The 26,308-nt window shown below is 35.5% G+C and overlaps 3 protein-coding genes across 10 annotated transcripts in view; 1 reads left to right on the forward strand and 2 right to left on the reverse strand.

Annotated features, from left to right (window-relative positions):
• LOC127879664 (intraflagellar transport protein 122 homolog) overlaps positions 1 to 21,413 on the forward strand; it is a 46,109-nt gene extending 24,696 nt beyond the window's left edge. For 4 of the 7 annotated variants that reach the window (XM_052426638.1, XM_052426666.1, XM_052426657.1 and 1 more), the window contains 17 exons: positions 801 to 920; positions 1,361 to 1,479; positions 2,605 to 2,758; positions 3,355 to 3,516; positions 4,117 to 4,283; positions 4,555 to 4,726; positions 5,494 to 5,596; positions 6,736 to 6,876; positions 7,356 to 7,453; positions 8,096 to 8,196; positions 9,744 to 9,909; positions 10,514 to 10,546; positions 15,633 to 15,744; positions 16,458 to 16,586; positions 17,183 to 17,268; positions 17,885 to 18,049; positions 18,436 to 21,413. In XM_052426638.1, the coding sequence (XP_052282598.1) occupies positions 801 to 920; positions 1,361 to 1,479; positions 2,605 to 2,758; positions 3,355 to 3,516; positions 4,117 to 4,283; positions 4,555 to 4,726; positions 5,494 to 5,596; positions 6,736 to 6,876; positions 7,356 to 7,453; positions 8,096 to 8,196; positions 9,744 to 9,909; positions 10,514 to 10,546; positions 15,633 to 15,744; positions 16,458 to 16,586; positions 17,183 to 17,268; positions 17,885 to 18,049; positions 18,436 to 18,516 (2,109 nt within the window). In that variant the 3' untranslated portion in view covers positions 18,517 to 21,413. The remainder of the gene's footprint in view (positions 1 to 800; positions 921 to 1,360; positions 1,480 to 2,604; positions 2,759 to 3,354; positions 3,517 to 4,116; positions 4,284 to 4,554; positions 4,727 to 5,493; positions 5,597 to 6,735; positions 6,877 to 7,355; positions 7,454 to 8,095; positions 8,197 to 9,743; positions 9,910 to 10,513; positions 10,547 to 15,632; positions 15,745 to 16,457; positions 16,587 to 17,182; positions 17,269 to 17,884; positions 18,050 to 18,435) is intronic. The other 3 variants (XM_052426647.1, XM_052426673.1, XM_052426684.1) reach the window with 1 other exon arrangement.
• LOC127879938 (uncharacterized) lies at positions 12,895 to 14,756 on the reverse strand. Of its 2 annotated transcripts, none has more exons than XM_052427065.1 (2): positions 14,513 to 14,756; positions 12,895 to 14,316 (listed from the first exon to the last, which is right to left on the reverse strand). In XM_052427065.1, exon 2 carries the CDS (start codon positions 14,297 to 14,299, stop codon positions 13,034 to 13,036), a length of 1,266 nt encoding a protein of 421 aa, XP_052283025.1. In that variant the 5' UTR covers positions 14,300 to 14,316; positions 14,513 to 14,756; the 3' UTR covers positions 12,895 to 13,033. The 2 variants fall into 2 exon arrangements, with proteins under 2 accessions (XP_052283025.1, XP_052283015.1); XM_052427055.1 differs by having other exon boundaries at positions 12,895 to 14,300; positions 14,513 to 14,749.
• A 767-nt stretch (positions 21,414 to 22,180) lies between the features above and the next one.
• On the reverse strand, positions 22,181 to 26,167 carry LOC127879797 (uncharacterized). Its single transcript, XM_052426853.1, has 2 exons — positions 25,984 to 26,167; positions 22,181 to 25,479 (listed from the first exon to the last, which is right to left on the reverse strand). Exon 2 carries the CDS (start codon positions 25,476 to 25,478, stop codon positions 22,983 to 22,985), a length of 2,496 nt encoding a protein of 831 aa, XP_052282813.1. The 5' UTR covers position 25,479; positions 25,984 to 26,167; the 3' UTR covers positions 22,181 to 22,982.
• Between the last annotated feature and the right edge of the window lie 141 nt (positions 26,168 to 26,308).

Raw genomic sequence — 26,308 nt, forward strand, 5'->3', positions numbered from 1 at the left:
AATATTTTCTTACTATCATGAGGGTACTGTACCTGGCAAGTTGAATTTTACCTTGTACTTTGAATGACCTTGAATCTCGAGGTCAAATAAATAAATGTTGCTTTAACGTCTTTATATAGGATCAGATTTGATTCATACTTTGACAAAACAACACTTACCTGACTTACCACAATGGACTCCACCACCCAAACCATCCCCATGCCCCCCCCCCCAATTCCCCCCCCCCCCCCCCCCCCCCAAATAATAATTGTGTTTTCTTATATTTGAAATATAATCTAATTAATGACCACACACCCACATTATTCCCCCTCTCCAACCCTCCCCCCCCACACACACACACAAAGAATTTTTTTGTTATTTGAAACATGGTTAAAAAAACACAAATATTTAATTTTATTATTTTATTTTTGAAAGACCGTCCAACCATCCCACCCAAGCTATTGCTATCAAACTTAAAAAATAATCTTATTAGTTAGTTTTATGTCTTTACAAATGTTCAATAGATTCGTCTATAATGTAACACTTCTTTAAAACTTAAGCGATCAATATGTTTCAATTATGGCCCTCTTCCAGTTAGAATATGACTATATTACCTTGACATTATTGAATATGAACAATATCCCCATTATGGCTTACGTTATAACTGTCAAGCACTCGAAAAGTCGAGCGCGCTGTCTTCTGACAGCTCTTGTTAACTGTATGTCTACTTTTATTATAACAAATATTACCACTGTTCAAACAGGTCAGTATGACATGTACACAAAGCTTCCCTGACATTGTATGTTGTATTTCATGTCCAGGAGCCTAATGCAAACAGTGTGGCCTGGAACACCCACTATGAAGACATGCTGTGCTTTTCTGGCAATGGCCTCCTCAATATCAAGGCCAGCAACTTCCCTGTTCATCACCAGAAATTACAGGTGAGTTGTCACCCTTTTGTTTGATAAGTACTTATACTAATAACTCTGTAGACTTGCTACATTTGGGCACTTAAATATTATGATATTTAAATCAGATTAAATAATTGCATTTAGTGACTTTTTACCTTTGAAATATTTCGTTTTTCCTGGTGCTTAGCTTTTCAATGCAATTTTCTAACTTGAAAATGAAGTGGCCTGTGCAATTCATTTGGAAGTTTATGTGGCTTTAATGATGTTATTGCTTGTTGAATTGCAATATAAATAGCCACTGTCAAAGTTGTGAATATGCATGTGGATATTCCATAAATCTCAAGGTAGATGACCATTCAATGCGGCCTCTAACAGGGTATCAATAATTACAGGGTCAAAGATCTGTTATTAATTGTCTGTGATTAACTAATTATTTTCCTAAGCACTGAACAAATTTCTTCAAATTTCAGGGCTTTGTTGTGGGCTTCAGTGGTTCAAAGATATTCTGTTTGCACATCTACTCGATGTCTTCAGTAGATGTCCCACAGTCAGCGCCTATGTACCAGTATTTGGAGAAAAAACTGTTTAAGTAAGTTATTGTTGATTCCAAACTCTCCCCTGATTAGATTTTAATTTTCATACTTGAGAGAGAGTGAGGCATGAAAGTTTGAAATTGTCTGCTGTCTGTCATAGATTTGTCACGCATAACTCAACATGTCAGGGCCCTCAATCTATCAAATCTGCCGCCGAATTTTGGCTGCAATCCCCCACCTGAAAAGTATACTTTTTTCCCCTTTTGGGGGGGAAAAATTCCCCCTAAAAAAAAAAAAAAAAAAATTTTTTTTTTAATAAAAAGATGTGTCTCATGATTATTATATCTCAATTCTATTTCAATTTAATCTTTTCAAACATACTAAATTATGAAAAATGCAATGAATATCGTGCAAACATGTACAAATGAAATAATGAGGGAGTAAGTAAAAAAATCCCCCAAAAAGGGAAACGCCGCGAAAATTCCCACTCCTAAGGGCTGCAGACCCCTTCCCCCAAAGTAGTGTGAGGGCCCTGCATGTATTGTTACTAGATTTTTACAAACATATTTATCAGCATGTGAAATTTAGCCCTGGGTATTTTGGTCCAGTTTTTTCTGACATTTTGACAACACTTCTGAGAGTTTCATGTAAGGGGATTCTCTAGAGATCGCATACAGTGACTGTGACTGTGTTGGAATAGAACATGAAAAATAAACTACTAACCAAACATTGGAGTTAATATTAATATGAAGTGACATTTACTGAAAATGTCTATCTCTTTCCACTGTATCTGGTGGTAATCGAGATCTTTCATTATCCACGAATCATTCAAAGGGCCTGTCAAGGGGTCAAAGACAGTCGTTTGGAATGGAATTAATCTGAAAATCTATAGAATGGTATGAGCGAAAATGTTGCGTAGACTGTTTGATCTTTCATTACCTAGGGATGTTTACAATGAGGTATGTCTAGGGGTTACAGAAGTGAATAAAGAAAGAATATCTGTAAAATATAGCTTAAAAGCAGTTTTATTACAACTTGAACTGTTCCAAGATTTACTCCATGGGGATGCAAACAAGTGTGCATGTCTAAGGATAACAGATGTAAACTGGGATGAATGTGATATTTATCTGTTCTATGTTTTAATGTTACATTTAACTATTGAGATGTTTGCCTCCCTATAGGGATGCCTACAAAGTGGCCTGTCTAGGGGTCACAGATGGGGACTGGGAGGCCCTTGCCCACGAGGCTCTGGAGGGTCTGGACTTCGACACGGCCAAGAAGGCCTTCATCAGGATAAGGGACCTGCGGTACCTTGAGCTCATTCACAATATTGAGGTACGAGCCTGCCACAAAACTTTGTGGGGTTGTTGAAAGTTGTTGAGGTTTTCTTATTCTTTGAGGTTATATTAATTGTGACTATCCACCGGACAGTATCATTAAAATTATATATTAAAAGGTAAGTTTGCACTATCCTGACTTTATAAATAAATGTTTTTATGCAAGCCTAAATTACAATTACTAGCCCCAAGATGTCAAGCTAATAGTGAATATGTGCACTGTTCTTCTTATGTCTTGCATTTTAAGGATCTACAGACTAAATTTAAATTTTAAATGTTGTTTTTTCTGAGTCATGAAAAGTACTTTATATGACTGTTTGCATCATCAGATATATGTTCCAAAGGGGTAGCAGTTCATTTGTTCTGTAGAGAAGAGATTTAACTACAAGTCCCAAAAGAGTTCAAATTTTCAAAAACAAAAGGATTACATTTATTTTTTCCTTAATTATATGTTTAGCATTCAAATATAAATAAGCAACCATTCCAACGGGTGTTCAACAGCCTATGCTACATTGTTTTTCAGTTGACACAACAAATATTAATATCACAAGCTAATAAAAACATGACTGTATCTAATGAGCAAATTCATCACAGGAGCGGAGAAAGCGCGGTGAGAATGATAACATGGTGTTCCTGGGCGACGTGTTTGGGTATCAAGGAAAGTTCCATGAAGCCGCCAAGCTCTATAAGAAGTCTGGTCAGGAACACAAGGCTATGAACATGTACACAGACCTACGCATGTTCGACTATGCAAAGGTAAGTAATTTAGTGATGGAAATTGCTCTGGAGTTTAAGGTATTAATACTGGTTTCAGAAATTAGAGAATTTCTATTGTTTGCTAGACTATAGTAAAATTGATAAGTTCGGTATTGTGGAAACCTGATTTAGAAATTTCAAAAATTATGTAATTTCACCAATGAAAAAGCACAAGTCGGTTAGCTCTTCAATGATAAATAATGAAATAGGCTTGCTCAATTAATCATATTCAAATCTGCTGGCTTTGCACTGTGATATTTTCTTGCTGTCATATAGTTATGTAAGAATGTTTTGACAAAGATGTTTTATGAATACATTTGTTTTCTGTAAATGTTATTTGTCGAAGACTGAGCTGAGAAGATTTGCTTATAAATATATCAATAGGTCAATTGCATGTGAACAAGGTATTTCAAAAACTGGTTACACTAGGTAATAAGTATAGACAAAAACAATCCAGAAGGAATTTATCAAATTTCCTTACATACCTAACTTTAGTGAATTTTTTTTTAACAGGGTGCAAGATAGATTATCCCAGTGGGGAAATTTGGGAAATTTTCTCTCTGTCATGGTAAGATGGGATAACATTCCATGCATTTCCAGGAATTCATAGGCTCTGGTGACCCAATGGACAAGAAGATGTTGATCACCAAACAGGCAGATTGGGCCAAGAGTAGCAATGAGCCCAAGGCTGCAGCGGAGATGTACATCAGCGCTGGGGAATACGTGAAGGCTATAGAAATCATTGGTGACCATGGATGGGCTGAGATGTACGATGTTTGGATCGTTAAGTTCAGCTGTTTTTTTCTCATCTGAGATCAAATCATTGTTCTAAAAACTGTTTGAATTTATTAATCCTCTTGAAGATGGATGAAATGTAAGCAGGTTAATGGCAAAGTAAAAATCATCGACTATCAAGATACCAAATGTTATCAGGTTGATTTTTGTAAATCACTAACCAAACATTACCATTATCGGTAGGTTGATAGATCTAGCAGACATGATTATAAATAAGTAACCAATCAATGCCTATGTGTACAGGTTGATAGATCTAGCGAGGAAACTGGACAAGGCAGACCGTGAGTCCCTGTCCCGCTGCGCCCACCATCTGGCCAAGCTGGAGCAGTATGGGTACGCTGCAGAGGTCTACAGCAAGATGGGCGACCACAAGGCACTCATCCTGCTGCATGTGGACGCCAAGCACTGGGAGGATGTAAGTACTCTGGCCCATTCGCTTGCCGATAAGGGTCCCACCTTGACATTTATCTTATGTTTACAAATGTAATAAATGAAAAGTTGACGTTTAAAAGTATATCTCTGTTTATACCATCTTAGTCATTTAATTGAAATCTGAGGTTCGTTGATGTTAACATCAATAGTTCACTTCAATTGCACTATGATGTCATATCTTAATCCATCATTCTTGTGATAGAATTGTATGTCTTTCTTTATTAATTCTTTCCCACTCAGAAGCAAAGTAAAAATGGCTATGTGCAAAAAGCATAAAACCAGAACAGCCTGCGAGTAACTCGCAGTCTGTTCAGGCTTTATGCTGTTTGCTGTTCATCGGTATCTAAAGGTTGGAAATGAAGCCTTAAAAACTTGAATTTAGTAAGAAAGGTTTTTAATTAAATGAAACTTTCTAAGGGACATCAAATGCGTCAAAATACGTATCTAAGTGGTAAAGGGTTGAATGCCCAAATTTTATTGAAAGGCAGCACATTTAATAAGTGTTCATTTTATTGTTCAAACTGGAAGGTGAACTTTTGTTAGAGCATAAAGCTCCTGATATGTTGCATTTCAACTTGTAGTATTTTATTTAAATTACGTAAATGTTGAAAACTGCCAGGAAATTCCCTCTTTCACTTCTTGTCTAGACACATAATTTGCTTAAGAAAGTACTTAACATGTAAGAAAACGATAACTTGCATTTTTGTGAAAAAAACAAAACACGTAACCAACTATTGACGCTTCTTGCAGGCATTCACGCTGGTGGAGAAGCACTCAGAGTACAAGGAAGAGGTGTATGTACCATACGCCCAGTGGCTGGCAGAAAACGACAGATTTGAGGAGGCTCAACAGGGTACGCACATTTACTGGGAAAACTTGGCTTAATGCATGTGAATTAAGCGTTGTCCCAGATTAGCCTGTGCAGTTTGCTCAGGCTAATCAGGGAAGACACTTTCCGCTTTTATGGCATTTTTCATTTAAAGGAAGTCTCAATATTAATTGAGCCTTGTTATGTGACAACTGGTCTGAATGCATGTGCTTAAAGTGTCATCTCAGTTAAGCTTGTGCAGTCTGCACAGGCTAATCATTGAAGACAATTTATGCACATACGGAATTTGTTGTTTGAAGGAATTCTCTTCCAAATGAAGATCATTCTAGGCTGACAGTTTCTTCCATGATTAGCCCGTGCAGACTGCACAGGCTATTCTTTGATGACACTTAACGCACATGCTTATGCCCATTTTTGTCAGAATGAGGCTCATTGTAGTAGCATAACAATTTACAAGAAACAAGTTGTAAGTTAAATGTTGTGTAATTGATTTGTTGTCTTTTTATTTATTAGTTTGATGCATACTCTAGCTTTCTAGCTAGATTTAAAGAATGGTTCTATTCAAGAAATACATTTTAGAGTGTCTTATAAGCCTTAGTGTTTTGATGCAATCCATTTAAAGTTAGAGTTTGGTTTACCTTAAAGTTACATAATTACATATGCTATACTTTTTATGCAACCATTTTAAAATTAATGTTTTTACTTTTGTCCAAATGCGTGCACCTGAAATGATACTTTGCTGTGTTACTTAACAGGTACTTGCTAGTTATTTAGCAAACTGGGGGTCAACAATTTATGTTCCAATAAATTGTTCCCAAATGGCTTTCAGAGCCAGGAATGTCACTGTACAAATTTAAATGCTTAACACATACACTTGCTTTAAATAGGGCACTTCTTTATCCATTTAGCATGTAATTAAAAAACCCAGCCCTTTCATCTGATAGGAATTATTGTAAAACATTTAACATGCTACTGAAAAATGCCCTATTAATTAGAAATTGCATCCTGCCAATTCAATTGTTCAGCTTAAACTTTAAACATTGATTTATTTAAAAAAAATATTGATATATTTAGGGTTAACACGAAGTGAAAAATACAACAATAGAATTCAATGCCAGGTTCACAGGTGATATGGGGAATTTCCAAAATAAGCTTTTTTGTAGCCTTCCATAAGGCTGGCCTGCAGGCTGAGGCAGTCAAGGTTCTAGAGCAGTTGACCCACAATGCTGTGATTGAAAGTCGCTTCAACGATGCCGGATACTACTTCTGGAAACTGTCCATTCAGTGCCTGGATATTGCTAGAGGTAGCCATCTTCATTCCATACTTAGCAAGTTTAATCGGAGGGTCTGTTTTAGCAATAAATTGTTTAAAATAATAAATCTCGTTTTTGCTTTCTTATTTTTATATAAGTGAAATGTACAGAAAAGAGTGCAGTTCTAAATCAAAGTGATTTATGAGCAAGGTCTAGATTCTGACCTTTATCTGTTGACCAATTGACTCACATTCTGGGAAAACTGGGCTTAATGCATTTGCTCTTACGGTCATCCCAGATTAGCCTGTGTTGTGCCCACAGACTAATCAGGAACGACACTTTCTGCTTTTATGATATTTTTGGTTTAAAGGACGTTTCTTCTAAAGGAAAAATCCAGTTTAGAGGTAAAGTGTTGTCCCTGATAAGCCTGTGCAGACTGCACAGGCTTATTTGGGACGACACTTTACACACATGCATTAAACAATATTCTCCCTGCAGGGGGCTTAATTGAAACACATCAATGTTCACAGAGGAGCCTGACAAGATGGAAGAAATGCTGCCAAAGTTCTATGATTTCCAGAAGAAAGCAGACATGTACTATGCCTATCACTCCATACAGAGATATACTGTAAGCTATACTGATGAATCATTCTTTCATTCTCTAGGCTGTAAAATTTCTATTCTATCAGACTGGTACAGTGTTGCACTATGGTAAAGTTTGTCACCCTTATGTGTAATATTTGTGTTTCTTGCTATGAACAGAACTGATTTTTATGCCCCCGGATCGAATGATCGGGGTATATTGTTTTTGGCCTGTCTGTCTGTTATTCTGTCTGTCTGTCTGTCATTCTGTCCCAAAACTTTAACCTAAAACTTTAACTTTGGTTAAAGTTTTGCAATAATGAATAACTTTTGCAATATTGAAGATAGCAACTTGATATTTGGCATGCATGTGTATCTCATGGAGCTGCACATTTTGAGTGGTGAAAGGTCAAGGTCATCCTTCAAGGTCAAAGGTCAACAACAAAAAAAGTGTTGCATTAGGGGGCATTGTGTTTCTGACAAACACATCTCTTGTTTTGTTTAGTTACTGAGAACTTTTAGAATGTTTTTAACGCTTTCTTCATTGATTGATGTTCTGTACTGGCTAACCTGGCGCTCATGAATCAAGCCCTTATTTCCCAGAGCAAAACTGAAAAGTTCCTCTTCTACACATTCATACCTAAAATCTCTACTAGTATTATTTTGTGCCTGTTGTTTTTTCCTGCAGGATGAGCCGTTCACCTCCCACCTCCCTGAGGCGCTGTTCAACATCTCCAGGTATCTCCTGCACCAAATGAACTCACATATCCCGCTGGGCATATCAAAGGCGTATCCTTTCCTAGCAAGATTGGTACACACCTTATATGAAGTTTGAGAGGAGAAATATTCCAGTTTCCCAAAATGTCTATCAGTGTACATCCTATTTCCTCTACATTCCTCATGCCATTAAATTTAAACTACTATTGTTTTTATTACCTTGAGGTCTAAATGGATTATACTCTTTGCTCATTACCAATAACCCACACATTCCTGATTTATAAAGCTGACAAAGCTGAGCAGGAATGGTAGTCATGTTTGGGACTAGCTCTAGTTTAATTATATGTGACATGACGTTTTCAACCAGGTTTTCCGAAGGAAAAAACTGGTTATTAGATTGGCGAATGTCGGCGGGCGGAACAAGCTTGTCCATGCCATAACTTTGTGGTTCATGGTGAGATTTAAAAATAATTTGGCACATTTGTTCTCCATCATTAGATGGTATGTCACGCGAAAGAATTATGTCGATATCTCCAAGGTCAAGGTTACAATTTGAGTTCAAAGGTCAAAAATGGCCATAAATGAGCTTGTTCGGGCCATATCTATGTCATTCATTGTGAGATTTTAAAATCATTTGGCACATTTGTTCACCATCATGGGACGGTGTGTGGAACGAAAGAATTACGTCAATAATTCTAAGGTCGAGGTCACCACGACTAAAAATATATTTATTTTGATACAAATGGGGTTATTTATAAACAATTATCAGATAAAGGGAGACAACTAAAACTGAACTGATTAAATCAGTTCAGTTTTAGTTGTCTCCCTTTATCTGACTTTTTTTTTCACATTGAAAACCTGGTTTTTGTGACAATTTTGTCCCTTGTTGGATATATTTTCTGTCAAATAATTTTTGTGTATTATTTCTAATTAAAAAATTATCTTGCATCTTTTTAAACTTGTTATTTCATAAAGATATATGCAAATGATGTCAACATTAAACTTCATTGGTGTATGGATATCAGTGAGGAGAATGGCCTTGCACAAGAAATGTACCCTACTATTGCTTAAACAATAGTTATTGCCCTTTGTTGTTTTTGTTTGATGTAACTTTTCAGGGCTATGTCTCAGATACAATACTAGATATCATCATTACATTTTATTGGTGTATGGATATCTATGATAAGAATTGAAATGCATAAAAAACAATAACCCTACAATTAATTATTTCTTTTTAGGATTGTACCGTACATCAAGGGATTTGTTAACCATCCATGAACAAAAGTCGTTTGACAGGGGATTACAATTCAACAAATTAGCTTGTTTATATTAGCTTTATGATATTAATTATATGACCAAGTCAAAGCAATTGTACAATATCAATTTATGTCATGTTCAGGCATAATAGTCTTTAATTGAACCAGTATTAAACAAACATGGATTGTTTACACATAGAAACATTTTGGTGAATACTAGTTTGTTTTAAATGACACTACCTATAATCCTTTTTAGCCAAAGCATTACTGCCTATGTAAAAATAATTCATATAATCTGTCATTGTAAAACATACATAACAACTACCATTTTTGAACCAGAAAAATCTTTAATTCAAACAAAAGTGGGACATTATATGCACTTGCTAAGCAGAGCAAAAACCTTGGAGCGTTCAAGCTGGCAAGGTATGCATATGACAAGTTGCAGACGACACGAGTCCCGACCCGTTTCCAGGAGGCAGTTGACCTGGGCAGTATCATGATAAGATCCAAGCCCTTCCTGGATGGAGAGGTTTGTGAATTTTATTATCATATTTTTATTGTGATAGTTTGGTTGTTTCCCCTAAATTAAAAGCAAAACAACTTATGTTCCAGATGAAATTGTGTGATAAGGTTGCATCATTGTGTCTCTTCTTGCCATATAATCACTTGTTAAGTTGTCAACATAGCTTAGTAGATAATTTGTTGGCAGAAGTATGCCACCATGTTATCCAGATGGTTTTGGGGTTTCAATGTATTGCCTTTTTTGTTTGAGTTTGAAGGGAAGGTGTAGTTTCCTTCTGATTATAAAGGAAGAAATCTGGGAGTTGTCCACTTTAATCTTTACTTAACTTAAGTTAATTACAGAAGTGCTTATTAGGTCAATATAAGTGACCTTAGAAAACTCTTTAAATATTAAGTCATATTCCTTTTTTCAGATTGTATTCCCTCATAATTGTTATCTAAATTTGGATTGTTCCTTTATCTACATGATGTCAGTTTATTTTCCAAGACAAAAATAAGAAACAGAGCATAAATAGGGAATAAAGTTAATGAAATGAATATATGTGATTTTCCCCTTATGTGCGTTTTAAAATTATCTGCATGCAATTTGTGTCTGCAAATACTTATTACAGAGTAAAATATCCTCAAGAAGTGCCAATACCCAGGTAACCTTGTTAACAATGAACAGTAAATAATTTCTTCCATTTTTATCTGAGTTAATTGTTGAATTTCTGGTGTTTTCTTGTGGAAATTGTTTTTATTCAGGAAAAAAATGAGACACAATTATAAACAAAACACTATTTTAAAGAATGTTTTATTAAATCTTGCACAACAGTTTTAAATGAAGCTTTCCTGCATTTATTTAACAATATTTTAAAAAGTCATGCAGAAGATATTATTTATTTATACGAAAGTACAACTTATAACACAATTTATCAGGACATGAATATTGAGTGGTGTGCTGGTACATAAGTATCATGATGTTCATTGTTTCTTTGAATGCGAACAATTAACAATAGAAAAATATTGTTCCATGTGGGTTGCATTTAATTCCTTTTTGAATTGTTCTGCTTCGTTTCATGTTCTCAATTGACCACCTGTTATGCCCTGTGACAGTAAATGTATTCTAGAGATATTGAACAACAATTTACTCATTAGAAACAAAACAACATGCCAAGTGTATTTTTCCATGCAGTAAATGACTTTTGTTCCTTTTTAAAATATATAACAATTGTTTGCAATCAACACTTGATATGCAAATGCTCTATTTCTTTGACCACAAAGAGAAGTTTATTTTGAATAAATGGATAAAAATATAACAAATATCTTAATAAACAATTCATGCACTTTTTTGTATGCCTTATTATAAATATTTTGTGTTAATATTTTATAATATAATGTATAATTGTTTTCAGATAATAAACTAAATGCTGTTTATACATAAATATGTATGAATCACATAATTTGTAACGGAATTTGATTGAAACACGTGTAATTTTTATTGGTAACATTTACCAGACACTACCCTTGATTTAGGATTATTTTAAAGGACCTTGACTGTGCATAAATCAATACAAATCTATTGATGACTCAAATTAAATTGTTAGGTACCAATGGTGTAAAGTATATGTTGTCAGGCTTTTGAGTTGAAGGTTCATGGTTTGATCCCCATATGGGGAATATTCTCACAATCTTTCTAAAGTACTGTTTTTTCCAGTATACAATTCAGTATTTCTTGAAGCTTCAAGATTTAAATGCAATCTAGCTAAAATAAATACTTTTAAATGAAGTTGAATCTTGACAGAGTGACATATTAAACTGATTATAAAATATTAAGAAATGAAATAAATTGAGTGATAATTGATGCTGATATAGGTGACAAGTGTCAAGTTCATTTTTGCAAGCTATTGTTGTCAATATTAAATAAAATACAATTAATGTTTGTTATCAATCTAGACATCTGCGTCAGATGCCAATTGCTCCTCTGCTATACTGGACGGCTCATCCTCAAAGTATTCCATGTATATCTTTACCGTTTCCATAACTCTCTGGGCTTGTCTCTTGTTTTCCAACCGTTCTTCATTCTTGCTGCAAATTCGCCTGAACAACGTTGGAAGTGCACAGATGAATAATGCGGTTCCCACATGCATTATGACATGCAACTCTCGAAATGTGTCGGTTTTAATCAGGAGGTAAATTAAAAAGAACAATATGCCTAGTAAAACTCCTGTTTGGAGCAAAGTGGAAAACACTTGCTTTCTTCTTGGCCTGTGTGTCTCTATGACCAATTCAAACAAAGATTCACGAATACCTTTTTGTCCGTTTATTATGTACATAACTTTCTTCAGACAGTCATTATCTGGTCCTCCAAAATATTCTACTGCTTTCATTGTATGTTTTAGAAGTTTTTTGTAGTTCATTGAGAAATTTTCAAGACTGTCCCAAAGATAATAAAAAATAGTAAACCCAAAGATCATGTAGCCATATGCGGTTTTGGGAAATATTATTACCCCTGTGAAGCTGAAAATTGCCACTCTGCAGAAGAATAAGATTGCATCTAGGAAAATTGTGCAGAACATGAATAGAAAGTAGAACACCAGTGCTGCCAGTAACATGGAAAAAATATATGCACATATAACATCTCCAATACGGTTTCCAGCTCTGATCAAAGCTTTACAGTAACCTTTTATGACAACAAATCCAAATGAAACAATTGGTAGACCATGAAGCAGCAATGTAAGACACAACTCTACAATGCTGATAGCAAAGTAAAATGGAAGAAGCAACAGACATAGTTTGCATTTATTTATTGATGCCCACCTTTTGATTTGAAGCTTGATGCAATATGCCCAAAACTTCTTGTTCATGATCATGTAAAACTCAGCAAGAAGATAGCTATAAATATTATGATACGGATGTGTGCTTTCTAAAGACACTGCACCAAATAAACCAATTGTACGAGCTTTAAGACTCAGTGGCGAAGTTTCATATGATGGGTTTGCCCAGTGTATACCCTTGTTGAGTAATTGTATTGGAGAGTCAGGGACAACTAGCAAGGCTATGGTTACCACAAAGTAGCAGCCAGAAGCAATGAATGGACCACCAAGTGTTGGAAGAAAATTGATCTTACTTTTCTGGTAACCAGTTAGCAATTAACGGAATCCAAGTGGAACACCTGATGCTACACAATCCTTCACAAAGTTTGACAAGAAATGGTAGTCCAGCAATATCTGAAGTCCAATTATAGAGAACGTGAACACTGGTATGAGGATACGCACGATGCAAGATTGAAGTTTCTGCAAGCATGTTCCGGCAAATGGTGACTTGCATGATGCCAAAGGGCTTAATACTGTACTCAGAAAAGTGACATGGTTCTTACCCTGTAAAAGTATAAAGTCTGTTGTGTTTCCATGCAGCAGTGGCTGCAATGGACCGTGGTCTTGGATGTTTATAACAGTGGAGGGTACTGGGACTCTAATGATTTCCTTCTCTGATAATTTATGGAATATGTACAGAAAAAGTAATGGTGAATACGCAAATAATACAATAGAAATAATACTGGGAAGTATCCACCACATTGGGTCATAGTCAAAAACTAAATTTGGGCAATCCATTACTCTTCTCCTTTTGGTTGTGTTATAAAAGAAATTGCAGCAAGAAAATGTCACCGCTTCTAAGGGACAAACTAGGTGTTTACAAAACTGGTACGGACCAATGATTATTCTTTCCATGTAGCAGTAGAACGATGGACCATACACATCTTTCTTGTAATTAATCATCTCTAATGTCAAATTAGTGAATGCAGCAGCAATAATCCTGTCATCCTCGTTGTTTCCGACTTGTATATTTGAACAGTTTCCTGACACCCTAGACAGCTCAATCGGTACAGGACGGTATGTAACACTTTCATAAAGAAGACCCATCGACCAAATACCAAACTCTGTTGGCCAATGGAGGTATTCTAAAGCCCCCTCCTTACCCCAAAACGTCCACACCCAAATATTTGCTGCAATTGTGTACTTCCCCTTTTTTAGCTGGACACCTTCTGCACCAGTTAAATTTAAATACATAAAATTGCTCTTGTCCTTTTGTACAGTATGACGGAATGCTTCAATTATAGGCCTCTCGATACTCAAAATGCACTTGCCTGAATCATTCATTGGTTGGGCAGAGATTTCTGATTTTCTTGTAATACTCCTATTGTTATGTTGCACCATATCTGTGCGGTTGTCAAATATTTCAGTCCTGATATTCTCTCTGCCATAATTTGAAGTATCCTCAGGAAGCTCTATGGTTCTGTTATGTGCAGCATTCATTTCCTTTTCATTTTGATGGCCATCTTCTGCAGCTGGAATGCTTGGCGTGATCTTTGTGGTCATGAGTGCCATCAGCATCAAAAAATAAAATTTGGCACCCATCCTGAAACAGTCAAAAACTATTTGGTCTTATCTATCATGTGCTTATTACTTTACTGGAAAACTCTTGTGATATTTACCTTTAATATGACATGTTGTATTTTAATCCTATCTGTTTGAATATAATAAAGAAAATCAGTTTTGTCAACCATATTAATTTATATATATATATATATAATGATAAAATAAAAATGTAAAACTAGCACAAGTACTTACTTGTATAGAGTTTAGCCAATAATTGTTGAAGTTATGGATGACTGCACTAGAGTTCAGGAAAAATGTAAACCAAACAACGTTATCTTCAATTCCATCAGAAGTATTTAAAATGGATTTTTGCGCACTGCTTGGCTGAATTGGTAATGGCATTGCAATCAGTTGAACTGAACTTCCTTAAATCCTGCTGCTACTGAAACAAGTGACAATGGATGAAAGTTGTTCTTATTTTCACCCCAGGAGAAAGTGTAAGATTGAAAAATGATGCCGTTTTTAAACTTCCTTATTTGGTTCATGCATTTTTTCAAGAATAAAAAACGCATTAAATTTTGCACAACCTCAATAAATCATTATGAAAACAAAGACTATCTAAGTGTTTGCTTGTAATTGTGCCTTGCTTGTCATTGTTTAGACCAGCTTAAACTGGTTCTTTTGTTATAAGTCTGTTCATAACTACTGCTTTTTATTCTATTACTTTTCATGAAGTGCACAATGATGTCAGATCCCTGTGAATCTTTTGGTTTTATACATTCTCAAATACTTTAAAATCATAATTATTCATGTTTCATTAATTTAAGTTCATTTTGTGCGTAGATGGACCCATGGGTTTAAGATCTGAACGAACAATTATTCCCAATGTTTCATGTTTAAATACCGCATTACTGTAGACACAGAAAACATTAATATAGATTATAATCCACACTCATTTGTCTTGCAAACTCCATACTACACTTCAGATATTGTATAACACTGTCTTCTTTGCTGATACTTTACATTTCTTGTAAAACTCTAATGCATTAAAGATTACTATAGTTTATTGTATAGCCAAATGTGTCTCTTAACCCTTTCCCACTCAGAGGCAAAGTGAAAATGTGCAAGCAGCATAAAACCAGAACAGCCTGCGAGTAACTCTCTGTCTGTTCAGGTTTTATGCTGTTTGCTGCTCATCAGAATCTTAGGGTTGGAAATGAAGCCTTTAAAACTTGAATCTAGTAAGAAAGGTCTTTAATGAAATTTAAGTTTCTAAGGGACTTCAACTGCGTAAAAATACATATCTAAGTGGTAAAGGTTAAGATTGCCACTTGGTATGGCGCATGAAAGCATAAGCAAAGCATTCTTACAGGAGCTGTTACCGATGTGCTACAGATGCTCTACTACCAACCCACTTCTGAATCCAGGGGGCAGTAAATGTGTGAACTGCAGTCAGCCTTTTGTGCATTCCTTCGTGTCATTCGGTATGTGTGAATATCCACCCTAACATAAGGCCAAGCATTCAACATATTGAGTGGTGTTCTGAGAAAACTGGGCATAATGCATGTGCGTAAAGTGTCATCCCAGATTAGCCTGTGCAGTCCACACAGGCTTATCAGGAGCGACACTTTCCTCCTAAATTGGATTTTTGCTAAGAAGAAACTTCATTTAAACGAAAAATGTCATAAAAGTGGAAAGTGTTGTCCCTGCGGACTGCACAGGCTAATCTGGGACGACAGTTTACGCACGTGCATTATGCCCAGTTTTCTCAGAACACGACTCTATGAATGAAGCTTTGATAGCAAATAAAAAAGTGGCATGTGTTCCAAATATTTATTGCTTTGTTCTATATTACAATTGATATCATATGTGATATATTGTTAACTATTATAATTGGGCATCTTTAATAGCAATCTTTTTCTTCAATTAGTTATTGTATTGTGTCAGGATTTCATAATTAATGTTTTATGCTTGTCATGTGTTTTGTATTGTGATGTTTTGTTTTGGCAATCAGTAACTTGCCATTTATAAAGGACGTTTCATTACAGTTAGCTTGAGCAGATGAAGTTTGAGTTTCACGATTCTGTTTTATCATCCTTAGTTTCCCCATATTGCCCATCATATAATATGATTTTTATTTTAATTTTTTTCCTTATGATCTGATATCATTGACTTAATGAGTTTGATGTCACTACAGAGGTGCTGCCTTTGGTGGAGTTTGTCATTGAGGACGGCATATCAGATGAGGAGGCAATAACGATACTGGACCTTTCTGTGCCGAAACCTAAAAACGAGGAGAAGAAATGGCAGGAGTCTCGCACAGGCAGTATCCTTTTGGCATGGAAATTAAGGCAGTTATCATCGCTTGAGGTGTTAATGATCAAATGTGTAGCTCAGTTCTCATTTGTTTCATGCTTTTTAACTTGAAAACAGCGTCTAACAAAGTGTCATTTAAGGTAGCCATTAGGGAACTTTCCAATATAGCTCAGACCATAAGTCCTTTATTAACAATTTGTAAGATTTCTTAACATTTAACATTTTATGATGACAAATTTCAGGCTACTGGTCTTCAAACAAAACACAGTGGTATTTTCAAAAGCTACATGCTTCTCATGAATTACTCTTCTCCTTAATACAATACAAATGCTAATAAAGCCATTTCCAAAATTCAAGAATTGACAAAATCAAAATCACTTGTTTAAGTTTAGTTACTTATAACTTAAATGGGTTGCTTTGTTTGTTATTACATTGCCCTTTTTATCATTCTGAATAAATGTCATTCTTTATTCTTAATTGAACAACTCTGGAAATAAAAACACTACACCAGCTGCAAAAGCAGAATTTCTTCAAGCAAACTGCATGGGAACCATACATTCCTTTCACAGGAACTATATGTCTAAATGTCTTTAACTCACCTGTCAGATATGCAGTCTCTCAGGCTGGGGGATGAGCAAGAAGAGGAGGAGGAAGAGGAGGATCCCTTCTCTAACAAACTCATGACATTTGATGTGAGTAGCCCTCCATCCCCCTTTTCCAATAACCGCGTGACAGTTGATGTAGAGCCCTTATCTCCCTCCTTGCTCTTCTCTTGATAGTCCTTCTTGCTGCTCCCTTAGAGGTGTCTGCTCTTGACTCGAATGTTAAGTGATAAACTGAACTAAGTGGAAAAGAGTATTTTTTTGCTGTTTTAATGGAGAGTCTATGTTATACTAGTGAGGGAATAAACCTGTTATCATGTTTACGAAAAACATTTTTACGAGTTCATTAATCTTTGTTTATTTTGTATTATATTTGTTGATTAATTATCTTTTGACATAATGTATTTAAATGATGAAATTTACTCATATTTGGACAAGATAGCTTGTGTAAGTTTTGAGTATAGATAGCCTCTCTTCCTGCAATGAAAAAAACAACATAAATGTGTGGATTGACTTTATGTACCAGCATACATTCTCAGTTGGAGCATATAATATAAGGAATTTAGCAATTATTCCATCAGGTCAAACAAAATAAAATTTATCATGTGTTTGGTTGCAAATACTACAAATCCTGTACTTGCCTATACCGTAACCCTGACTTATAAACCATATTTCTGGGAATAACGGTATCTGTTGATCATTACAGCAAGGAGACACTCAGTTCCGTCCTGTGATAGTGAATAGGAAAGTGTTGAAGACTATGTCCCGTGCAGATGTCTACATAAGGAAGTGGCCCAAGCCTCTCCGCCACCAGTATTTCAGATCTCTGCTCCCGGACGTTAGCATCACAATGTGCCCTAGCTGTCAGAAGGTACGCTGAGCTGTTTTTTTATGCCCTCTTTTGAAGAAGAGAGGGTATATTGTGTTGCTGGATGTCGGTCTGTCTGTCATTGGACCAGTTAGTTTGCAATCAATAACTCAGCTACGAATTGACGGATTGGTTTTATAATTCACATGCACCTTGGACTGTAGATGATCCTCTTTGAAATTTGTGTAACTAGTTCAAAGGTCAAGGTCACTGTGACATCAACTATTAAATTGGTTTCCGTTTGATATTTCGTCAAAGGATTAAGTGATGGGTGTCAAGGCCCTGGGGGGGGGGGGGCATTTCTCTCCGACTGCTCGTGTTGAATTAGAATTTGACTGTTGAATTTATTATTGTCTCACAGATTATTGATTATTACAATGCGGTTTCAGCTATTCCACACTGATGACTTTGAGCTACAGTACCTACAGAATGGACACTGCCCCTTTTGTCGGCATAAGATGGACAACTAAGCAAGAATGTGTGATACGGTACCAAACAAAATCCAAGTGTTAATGTAGATGACTGAACTTTTCACTATAATCTGTCTTTTTCCATTTTCACTCTTACAGTTTGTTATCTCAAAAGCTTAATATAGTTTTTGGATGTTTTATATTCCCTATGCATTCTGATTTGTTTACTGAAGTTCCATTTTTATGACAGACAACCAGTTCCCACAAATAAGGGAAAGATTAAAAAAAAAAATCACTATGCATCCTACTTGCTCAAGCATTTAACAGACTATTACTGTTATGTGGATAGTAGTATTTGAAAATCAGAAAGAATTGTTAAATGTTTAAAATATTAGTTTTGATCTTTTTGGTAATATTTAAAAATTAAGTCATAAAACATATTTAAACAATCTAAAACCAATGTGCATATTTAGCTGTGATCATGCTCACCTGAGTGAAACATGCTCATGGTGAGCTTCTGGGATCACCTGATGTTTTCCTTTTGTTGTGGGTCATCAACATTTGCTTTGCCAATACTCTAGTGGATACATTTTTTGTCTTTATGAAACTTAGTCAGAAGATTTGTCAGAATGATTCATGACTAGTTAGAAAATGAGTCTCATGAGGTCAAAAACTAGGTTGATGGTTCTCTTTGCTGAAGATGATTACAATAACTAGTAATACAACAGAAGACAGAATAAATTCATGCAATGGCAGAGAGACTATATCAAAGTCATGTTATAACTTAAGTAAAAATATAAACAGTTCAATCTCATCATAGTAATTTTTTTAGAAGGTCTTTCTTTGTGCTCCTTGAAAGTGGTTAGAACAATTAAAAATAATTTTATCTATATGATATCTCAACAGAGTTCTATACTCATTAATGTGAGGTCAATAACTAGGTCAGTATTTCAGCTCGAAAGACCTTTTTGTCCCTTTGGAAATCAGATTTTATGCCCAATCTTCATCAAAAGAGATTATGTTGTCCTATTGATATCTTTGTCAACCATGAAAATGGTTCCAGTTGGTTAAAACATTACTGCAGGAGGGTGGGGCAGTTTTTCTTGTGTGAATTTATTGACACATTGTAAACATACAAGCAATCACATTCTTACCCAATCATAAAGCTTGTTACAAAAATGTTATGAAAGCTTGGCAAGTGAACGAATTTATTGCACAATTATCACATAACATATCAGAGCCATAAGATACATTTTATTTGGATTTCAGATGAGTGCACAAGGGCCTTTGACCCTCTTGTTATTTATTTGGGCTGCAGTATGTATGCTACCATGTCTTTGTTTGTTTCACTTAGTTCATTGCTCTGAATGTAGGAAGTTTAAGTATCCTTTTTAAGGAAATAAATTAAAGTATTGGTACTTATTAATGAGATGCATATAAGGGAATAGAACACATCGTTTATCACACGTGTCTTTAATTGTTAGGCATAAATTGGTGTTCATTGTTATTTATCCGTCCATTTGCTCCACATATTGTCATATTACGTATGTAACAAATTTGTTCTTGCCTAATTACATGTATAAGAAAAGAATGTGTTGTTTGTCATCATAAGTCGCTCCTTCTTTGAAATTGATGTGATTGTTAAAGATTTTGAATTTTGTTATCATTACATCAAAGATCTACCATTTTTTATATTTGAAAATAAGTTGAAATGCATAATTCTTGTAATTTAAGTAGTTGTCTTTTGGAAGCAGTTTGTAACTGATTCTGTGTGCAACTTAATACAATCCAAGAAGTAATACTGTTGACATTGGATTTCAGTATTTTTATTAGCTTGACTATTAACCCATAAGTCTGAGCTATAAAACTCACCCAAATGTGAGGTGACCAACCAAGGCCCATAACTATAAAGCTGAAATTTAGAAGACTCATTCCGATCTCTAGCTGATTTGTAGACCTTAGATATAGATGAACTTTGGGCCACTATGGTCAACGTAAATGTCAATGTTGCTTAACCCCTTACCACTTTGATACGTATTTTTAAGCATTTGTAGTCCCTAAGAAAGTAAAATTAAATTAAAGACCTTTCTTACTAGATTCCAGTTTTAAAAGCTTCATTTCCAACCCTAAGATACTGATAAGCAGCAAACAACATAAAACCTGAACAGACTGCAAGTAACTCGCAGGCTGTTCTGGTTTTATGCTGTTTGCACATAGCCATTTTCACTTTGCATCTGAGTGGGAAAGGTTTAAATTAGATGAAAGGTTTGCACTCAACAATTCCAAGAAGAAAGCAGATATTGCGCTTGAAGTTGTATGTAGGTAGGTACAGGATGACCTTGTGAGGGATGCATTTGGGACCAGTGGGGTGACATCCTGTTGCTTAAAAATAGAACAAGGTTGGATGAATGAATTGTGCTTTAATTTTGTGTTCACATAGCTTACATGTGGACCATTCTTGCAAACTTAATTAAATTCAACTAAAAGAATTGGTAAAACATTGAAAATTTGGTTTCTTTGCATGGTTACATGTCTTGTTTTGATTTTATTAAATCAAGTTTAAAATTTCATTTACTATATAACTACTACATATATAAAACGTAGAATGTGCCTTTGTGGTCATTTTATATATGGTTTCACTGGTGTGAAAATACTATCAAAGCGGAAGAATAGTGGATTGCATTGTCTTTGTACAGGTTTTGTTAATGTATGAATTTTTTTTTATTTTTTTTTTGTATATTTGATAATATTGACCTACTTGCTAAGTTGCTTATGCATGTAATTATGTTATTACAAAATATTAAATATCTATTTTTATTTAAAATTGTGAAATCTCATTGTGAATTGTTTTTGTTATGCTATTTGATTTTATTGTACATAACAATTTTTTATGTATTTATTATCAAGATTTGTTTTTCAACTTTGAATTGTATTCTGTATTAAATTGACAACAATAATGCAAGTTTTGACTTAAATTGACAACAATAATGCAATTGTTGAGTTTGTTTGCTGATCTATTTGGTGTGATGACAGCAGTGTCATTATAGTGATAGTGGTAGTGGTTAGGATAGGTTCTAACATACAGTGTAATGATTCAAGTAATCTCTTCAATGAATGATTATAATGAGTAACATAGACTAGATCCGTATTCATACGCGCACAAGGGAACACATTTGGATAATTATTTTACATAATTTTCATAAAATCTCTTGCTGTTTTTATATATATGTTATTTTTACATAAGAAAAACACAATTGAATTGAATTATTTACACGACTGCTTTGATGTGTTCCGTTCCGGCCATGAATACACAAAAATGTCGGATTTCTTATCAAATATGGTATTTTAAATCTCATTGAAAGTTCAACGTAATGCGACAATATTTCTATAAGAAGCTTTTTGGGTTGCCTCAAGTCAAGATGCAGCAACAGCAATGATACGCACCATGCGCTTGACTTGATGGTCTCGATATGAATTGAGTGTTAGGTGTAATAATGTACGGGTACTTTTCAAAACGAATGACGTGACCGTAGACTGTATTTTATGTTGATTTTTCATCTATCTAGTCTTAACGACTTAACAGAAAAGATAGGTGGACAATTAAAATTGAGTTCTTTATAAAAGCAACTCACTGAATTCTAAAAGGTCGGGCATGCTTATTAATACATACATATGTTAGGCACTCGTAAGGATCATAAATTAGTTATTAAGGCTCTTATCAACACACGTTGAAAACATGATTTATTCAAGAAACCGTTAAACATATATAAACAATACACAGAAAATCAATGTACCGACACTGGTAAACAAACTGTAAGGGTCTCAAAAGTGAACGCTATTTACATAGAAAAGTACATTTCCACCCAACATAGTTGTTGCACGTGTGTATAAGCTAGGAATTGAAAAGCAAAATTGTGTTATAAGTCTTAACCTTATCTATACACAAAACACCACCACCTTGAATTTCCACATGAACACTCTGCAATCCATTCCGGGATTACCTATTACGCAGAGTAGGCTACTGCCTATGGGCCCCGCGATTTGAAGGGGTCCCATGAGACCGTGACGAAAGATTGTTTTTTTTAACTTATTACTTAGCCTTATCTAATGGCTTGACAGAGCCATTCTTGTAATATCCATGTAAAAAAGTGCCGATTAAAGGCTTGACATTGTCTTACCAAGTGACAATGATGTATTATTTTTAAAACTGTATTGTTACATACTACAGATATTTCTTTCTTAAATTCCTTTATCTAAAAAAATATAGTGTCGTATGGACATGACGGTATTGTAACGACATTTTATACCTATAAAAAGATATTGTCACAAGTTCTGCCTTGACAGCATTGGCACTGGTAGGCTAATTTAGATGCGTGAAATCAACTGGACACTGGCGTTCTAGTAGAACAAGGAGCCTAGGGTGTTCGCCCGAAAAGTTGTACTGCCCATGGGCCTCCGCGTTGCTTAATCTGGCACTGCTGCGAACAAGTTCCCTTTTAAAGGACGTACTTGCTACACGTTTAAAATTAAACACATTCGGGTTCTCTATACAGTCGCTCCTCTTCTACTTCACTTGAGGGCTCGTCGTGAAAATATCCCATGTATATGTTCAAGTTGCGTAAGATTTCTTTGTGCTGTTTCTGCTTTTCAATTTTGCCGCCTCTTCTGGCGCACACCCTCTTGAATAAGTTCGGCAATGCACAGATGAACAGTGCAGTACCCACGTGCATTATGACACTTAATTCTCTGAAATTATCTGTTTTTAGAAGAAGGTTAATTATAATCCACAAGCCGCCAAGTAGTATTGCAGTCTGAAGCAAGGTCAAAAACACCTGCTTTCTTCTTGGATTGTGTCTCTCGATTACAAATTCATACAATGATTCCCGTACGCCTAAACGCCCCTTAATCTTATAAATGACCTTTTTTAGTCCTTCGTCGTTAGCTCTTTGCAGAGATTCCGCTGCTGCTATCGTCTGTTTTAGAATTCGTTTGTATATCAAGGAAAAGTTTTCTAGACTGTCCCATAGATAGTAAAGAATTGTAAAAGCGAATATGAGATAACCGTACGCAGATTTAGGAAAAACGATGACCCCAGTAAAGCTGAAAATTGTCACTCGGCAGATAAATAAAGTTGCGTCTAGAAAGATGGTGCCGAACATAAAGAGGAAGTAGAACACTGGCACGGCTAGGCACATGGAACAGATGTATGCACATATGTCGCCGCCGGATCGATTTCCAGCTCTTATCAGTGCTTTACAGTATCCTTTAATGACAATGAAGGCAAACGACACAACAGGTATTCCGTAAAGCAGTAGAGCAAATAAAAGCTCTAATGCACAAAATAATACGTAAACCGGTAGCAGTAACACACACAGACGACATTTGCGCAAAGCTGACCACCTGTTAATCTGCAGGCCTAAACTGTACTTCCAGAACTTGAAATTCATTAGCATATAAATTTGAGCTAAAAGAATATTATATATCGTGTGGTACCGTCGCGTATTTTGCAATCTGACCGCGCCTAGCAAACAAATTGTACTTGGTTTAAGGCTTAGCGGTGACTTTTCACAAACGGACAGATCTCCCCAGGTTGCGCCCCGTTCTAGAATTCCAATAGGAGATCTGGGTATTACTAACAGGACACTAGTGACAACGAGGTAGCAGACCGAAGCAATAAACGGACCACCTAGTTTAGGGAGGAAATTTTTCTTACTCTTCGTGAAACCTGTCAGAATTGATCGAAAGCCAAGTGGAACCCCAGTGTCAACAGCCTCGTGAACAAACCCATTCAAGTAATAATAGTCAAGAAGAATTTGAATTCCCACAATAGAGAATGTAGCAACTGGAATGAGTAAACGACTTAGTCGACTTACAATAATTCGTAAGTATGTTCCAGCAAATGCACGTTTACATTCTGTAACTGGTGTGAAAATTGTGTTCATAAAGGTTGTGTGACTGCAACCTTCTACTAATATAAAATCGGAAACACTGTCTTTTCCTTGCAGATTCCCATCATTTGCTGAAGGAATAGGAAATTTGTACGATTTTTTCCTAGTAACTTTGTAAAAGAAGAACATTAAAAGTATTGGTGAATATGCAAAAAGGGCAAGTGAGAATATACTTGGATACACCCACCACATGGCGTCGAAATCAAACACTTGCTCTCTGCACACCATCTCTCGTTTTTTCTGTGTACCATTATAGAAATAATTGCAGCAATAATATGTCACTGCCTCTAAGGGACAAACAAGATGTTTACACAACATATATGGATCTATTATTACTCTCTTTCTATAGCAATAGAATGATGGACCATATTTTTCTGAGTTCAATGCCATCATGCCCTCAGTCAAATTAATAAAAGCACGACTTATAATCAAATCGTCCTCTCTGTTTCCAACTCGTAAGTTTGAACAATTTCCCGACACTCTAGAAAGCCTTATTGGTATCGGATGGACTGTCACACTTTCATACAGAAGACCCATCGACCAAATACCAAACTCTGTTGGCCAACGTAGGAATTCAAAAGCACCTTCCTTGCCGTAAAAAGTCCACACCCATACATTCTCTCCAATCGTATAATTTGCTTTTTGAATACTGACATCACTCGTTGCCGTCAGATTAAGATACGCAAAATTACTGGCTTCTGTATAAATGATGTGTCGGAATTGATTAATTACGTCCGACTCTATTTCCAATATGCATTCGCCTGATTCTTTCATTTTCTGATAACTAGTAGTACCACTTTCCCTTACATAAGTGTTGTTCTTATTGGAGATATTTTGGAGAGATTTAACAATGTCTTCATTGTTGACAATTTCTTTAGTTTCGACAATTGCTGTTTTCAATTGCGGCATTTTATTATTGATAGTTGTGCCAGTCGAAGAATAAAACCATTTGCCCTTCGACGCGGCTCGAGTAGTGGTGTGAGGATGTTCCTTGTCATGAGTTATATCTGGCCCTCTTAGTGATCCTACCTCCGCCGTCATCACAATTAGCAGCAATGAAAACCACATTTTCATTCTGAAATTGAACGGTATGAAATATGAGTGACATTTATGTGTTTTTCAAGACGAAGATTAATACATTATTCTTCTGTATTGCAACATACACGAAATGAATATGGGCACTCTGTATTATACTTTTTGCAGTGGTTACCACTTCGTTCCCGTTTGCGTTGAAACCAGCGCTGTTTTTAACAAGACAAATCACTGCACGGAGTTAGATGATGTGTAGGTATTGAACATCTAGTGTTATTGCACACTTAAATGCTATTAAGTCTACAAAAGGTAGATGAATATTAATCGTATTGCCATGTATATACTTACACTTTTGTTAACCCGTAGCAAAATAAATAATTATAACCACTAGTATTTTGACATTGGAAGACATAAATACAGTCTACATATTGCTCCTCGTATATTTTACTCCGAACATCCGTGTGACCCCACCGTTAACAGCATCAATTCAGTAATACTATTTAAATTATCGTTCGAATATATTTAAGCAATTATTATTTTTACTCACTCGATATCTCGAATTTATTCTCCCCTGAGGTGTATGTCACATAAACGTCTTTTGAATATCGTGCTTGTCGATGTTCGAGTGTCTTCGCTTGTGAACCAACTCATGATGATTTCAAGCATATCAATTGATGTTCTTTTACTTCCTTCTTTCCCTTTTAAATAGTGATGTATCTTCAGCTTATCTGCGCGTGTGAAATATACAGCACTGCTGAACAAAATGTATAATTTCCTTGTTTGATAAATTATTTTATTTGTATTATCACAATTTTTTTTAACTTCCTCGTTGTTTTTTATGGTTGCGACGCAAAGATAGCCTAACGCCGTCG

Source organism: Dreissena polymorpha, chromosome 1, assembly GCF_020536995.1.
Source record: "Dreissena polymorpha isolate Duluth1 chromosome 1, UMN_Dpol_1.0, whole genome shotgun sequence".
In the NCBI taxonomy this organism is placed as follows: Eukaryota; Metazoa; Mollusca; class Bivalvia; order Myida; family Dreissenidae; genus Dreissena; species Dreissena polymorpha.

Bases quoted from the DNA above. Each gene is read 5' to 3' on its own strand.
- LOC127879938 (XM_052427065.1), bottom strand. From the start codon at position 14,299: ATGGGTGCCAAATTTTATTTTTTGATGCTGATGGCACTCATGACCACA.
- LOC127879797 (XM_052426853.1), bottom strand. From the start codon at position 25,478: ATGAAAATGTGGTTTTCATTGCTGCTAATTGTGATGACGGCGGAGGTA.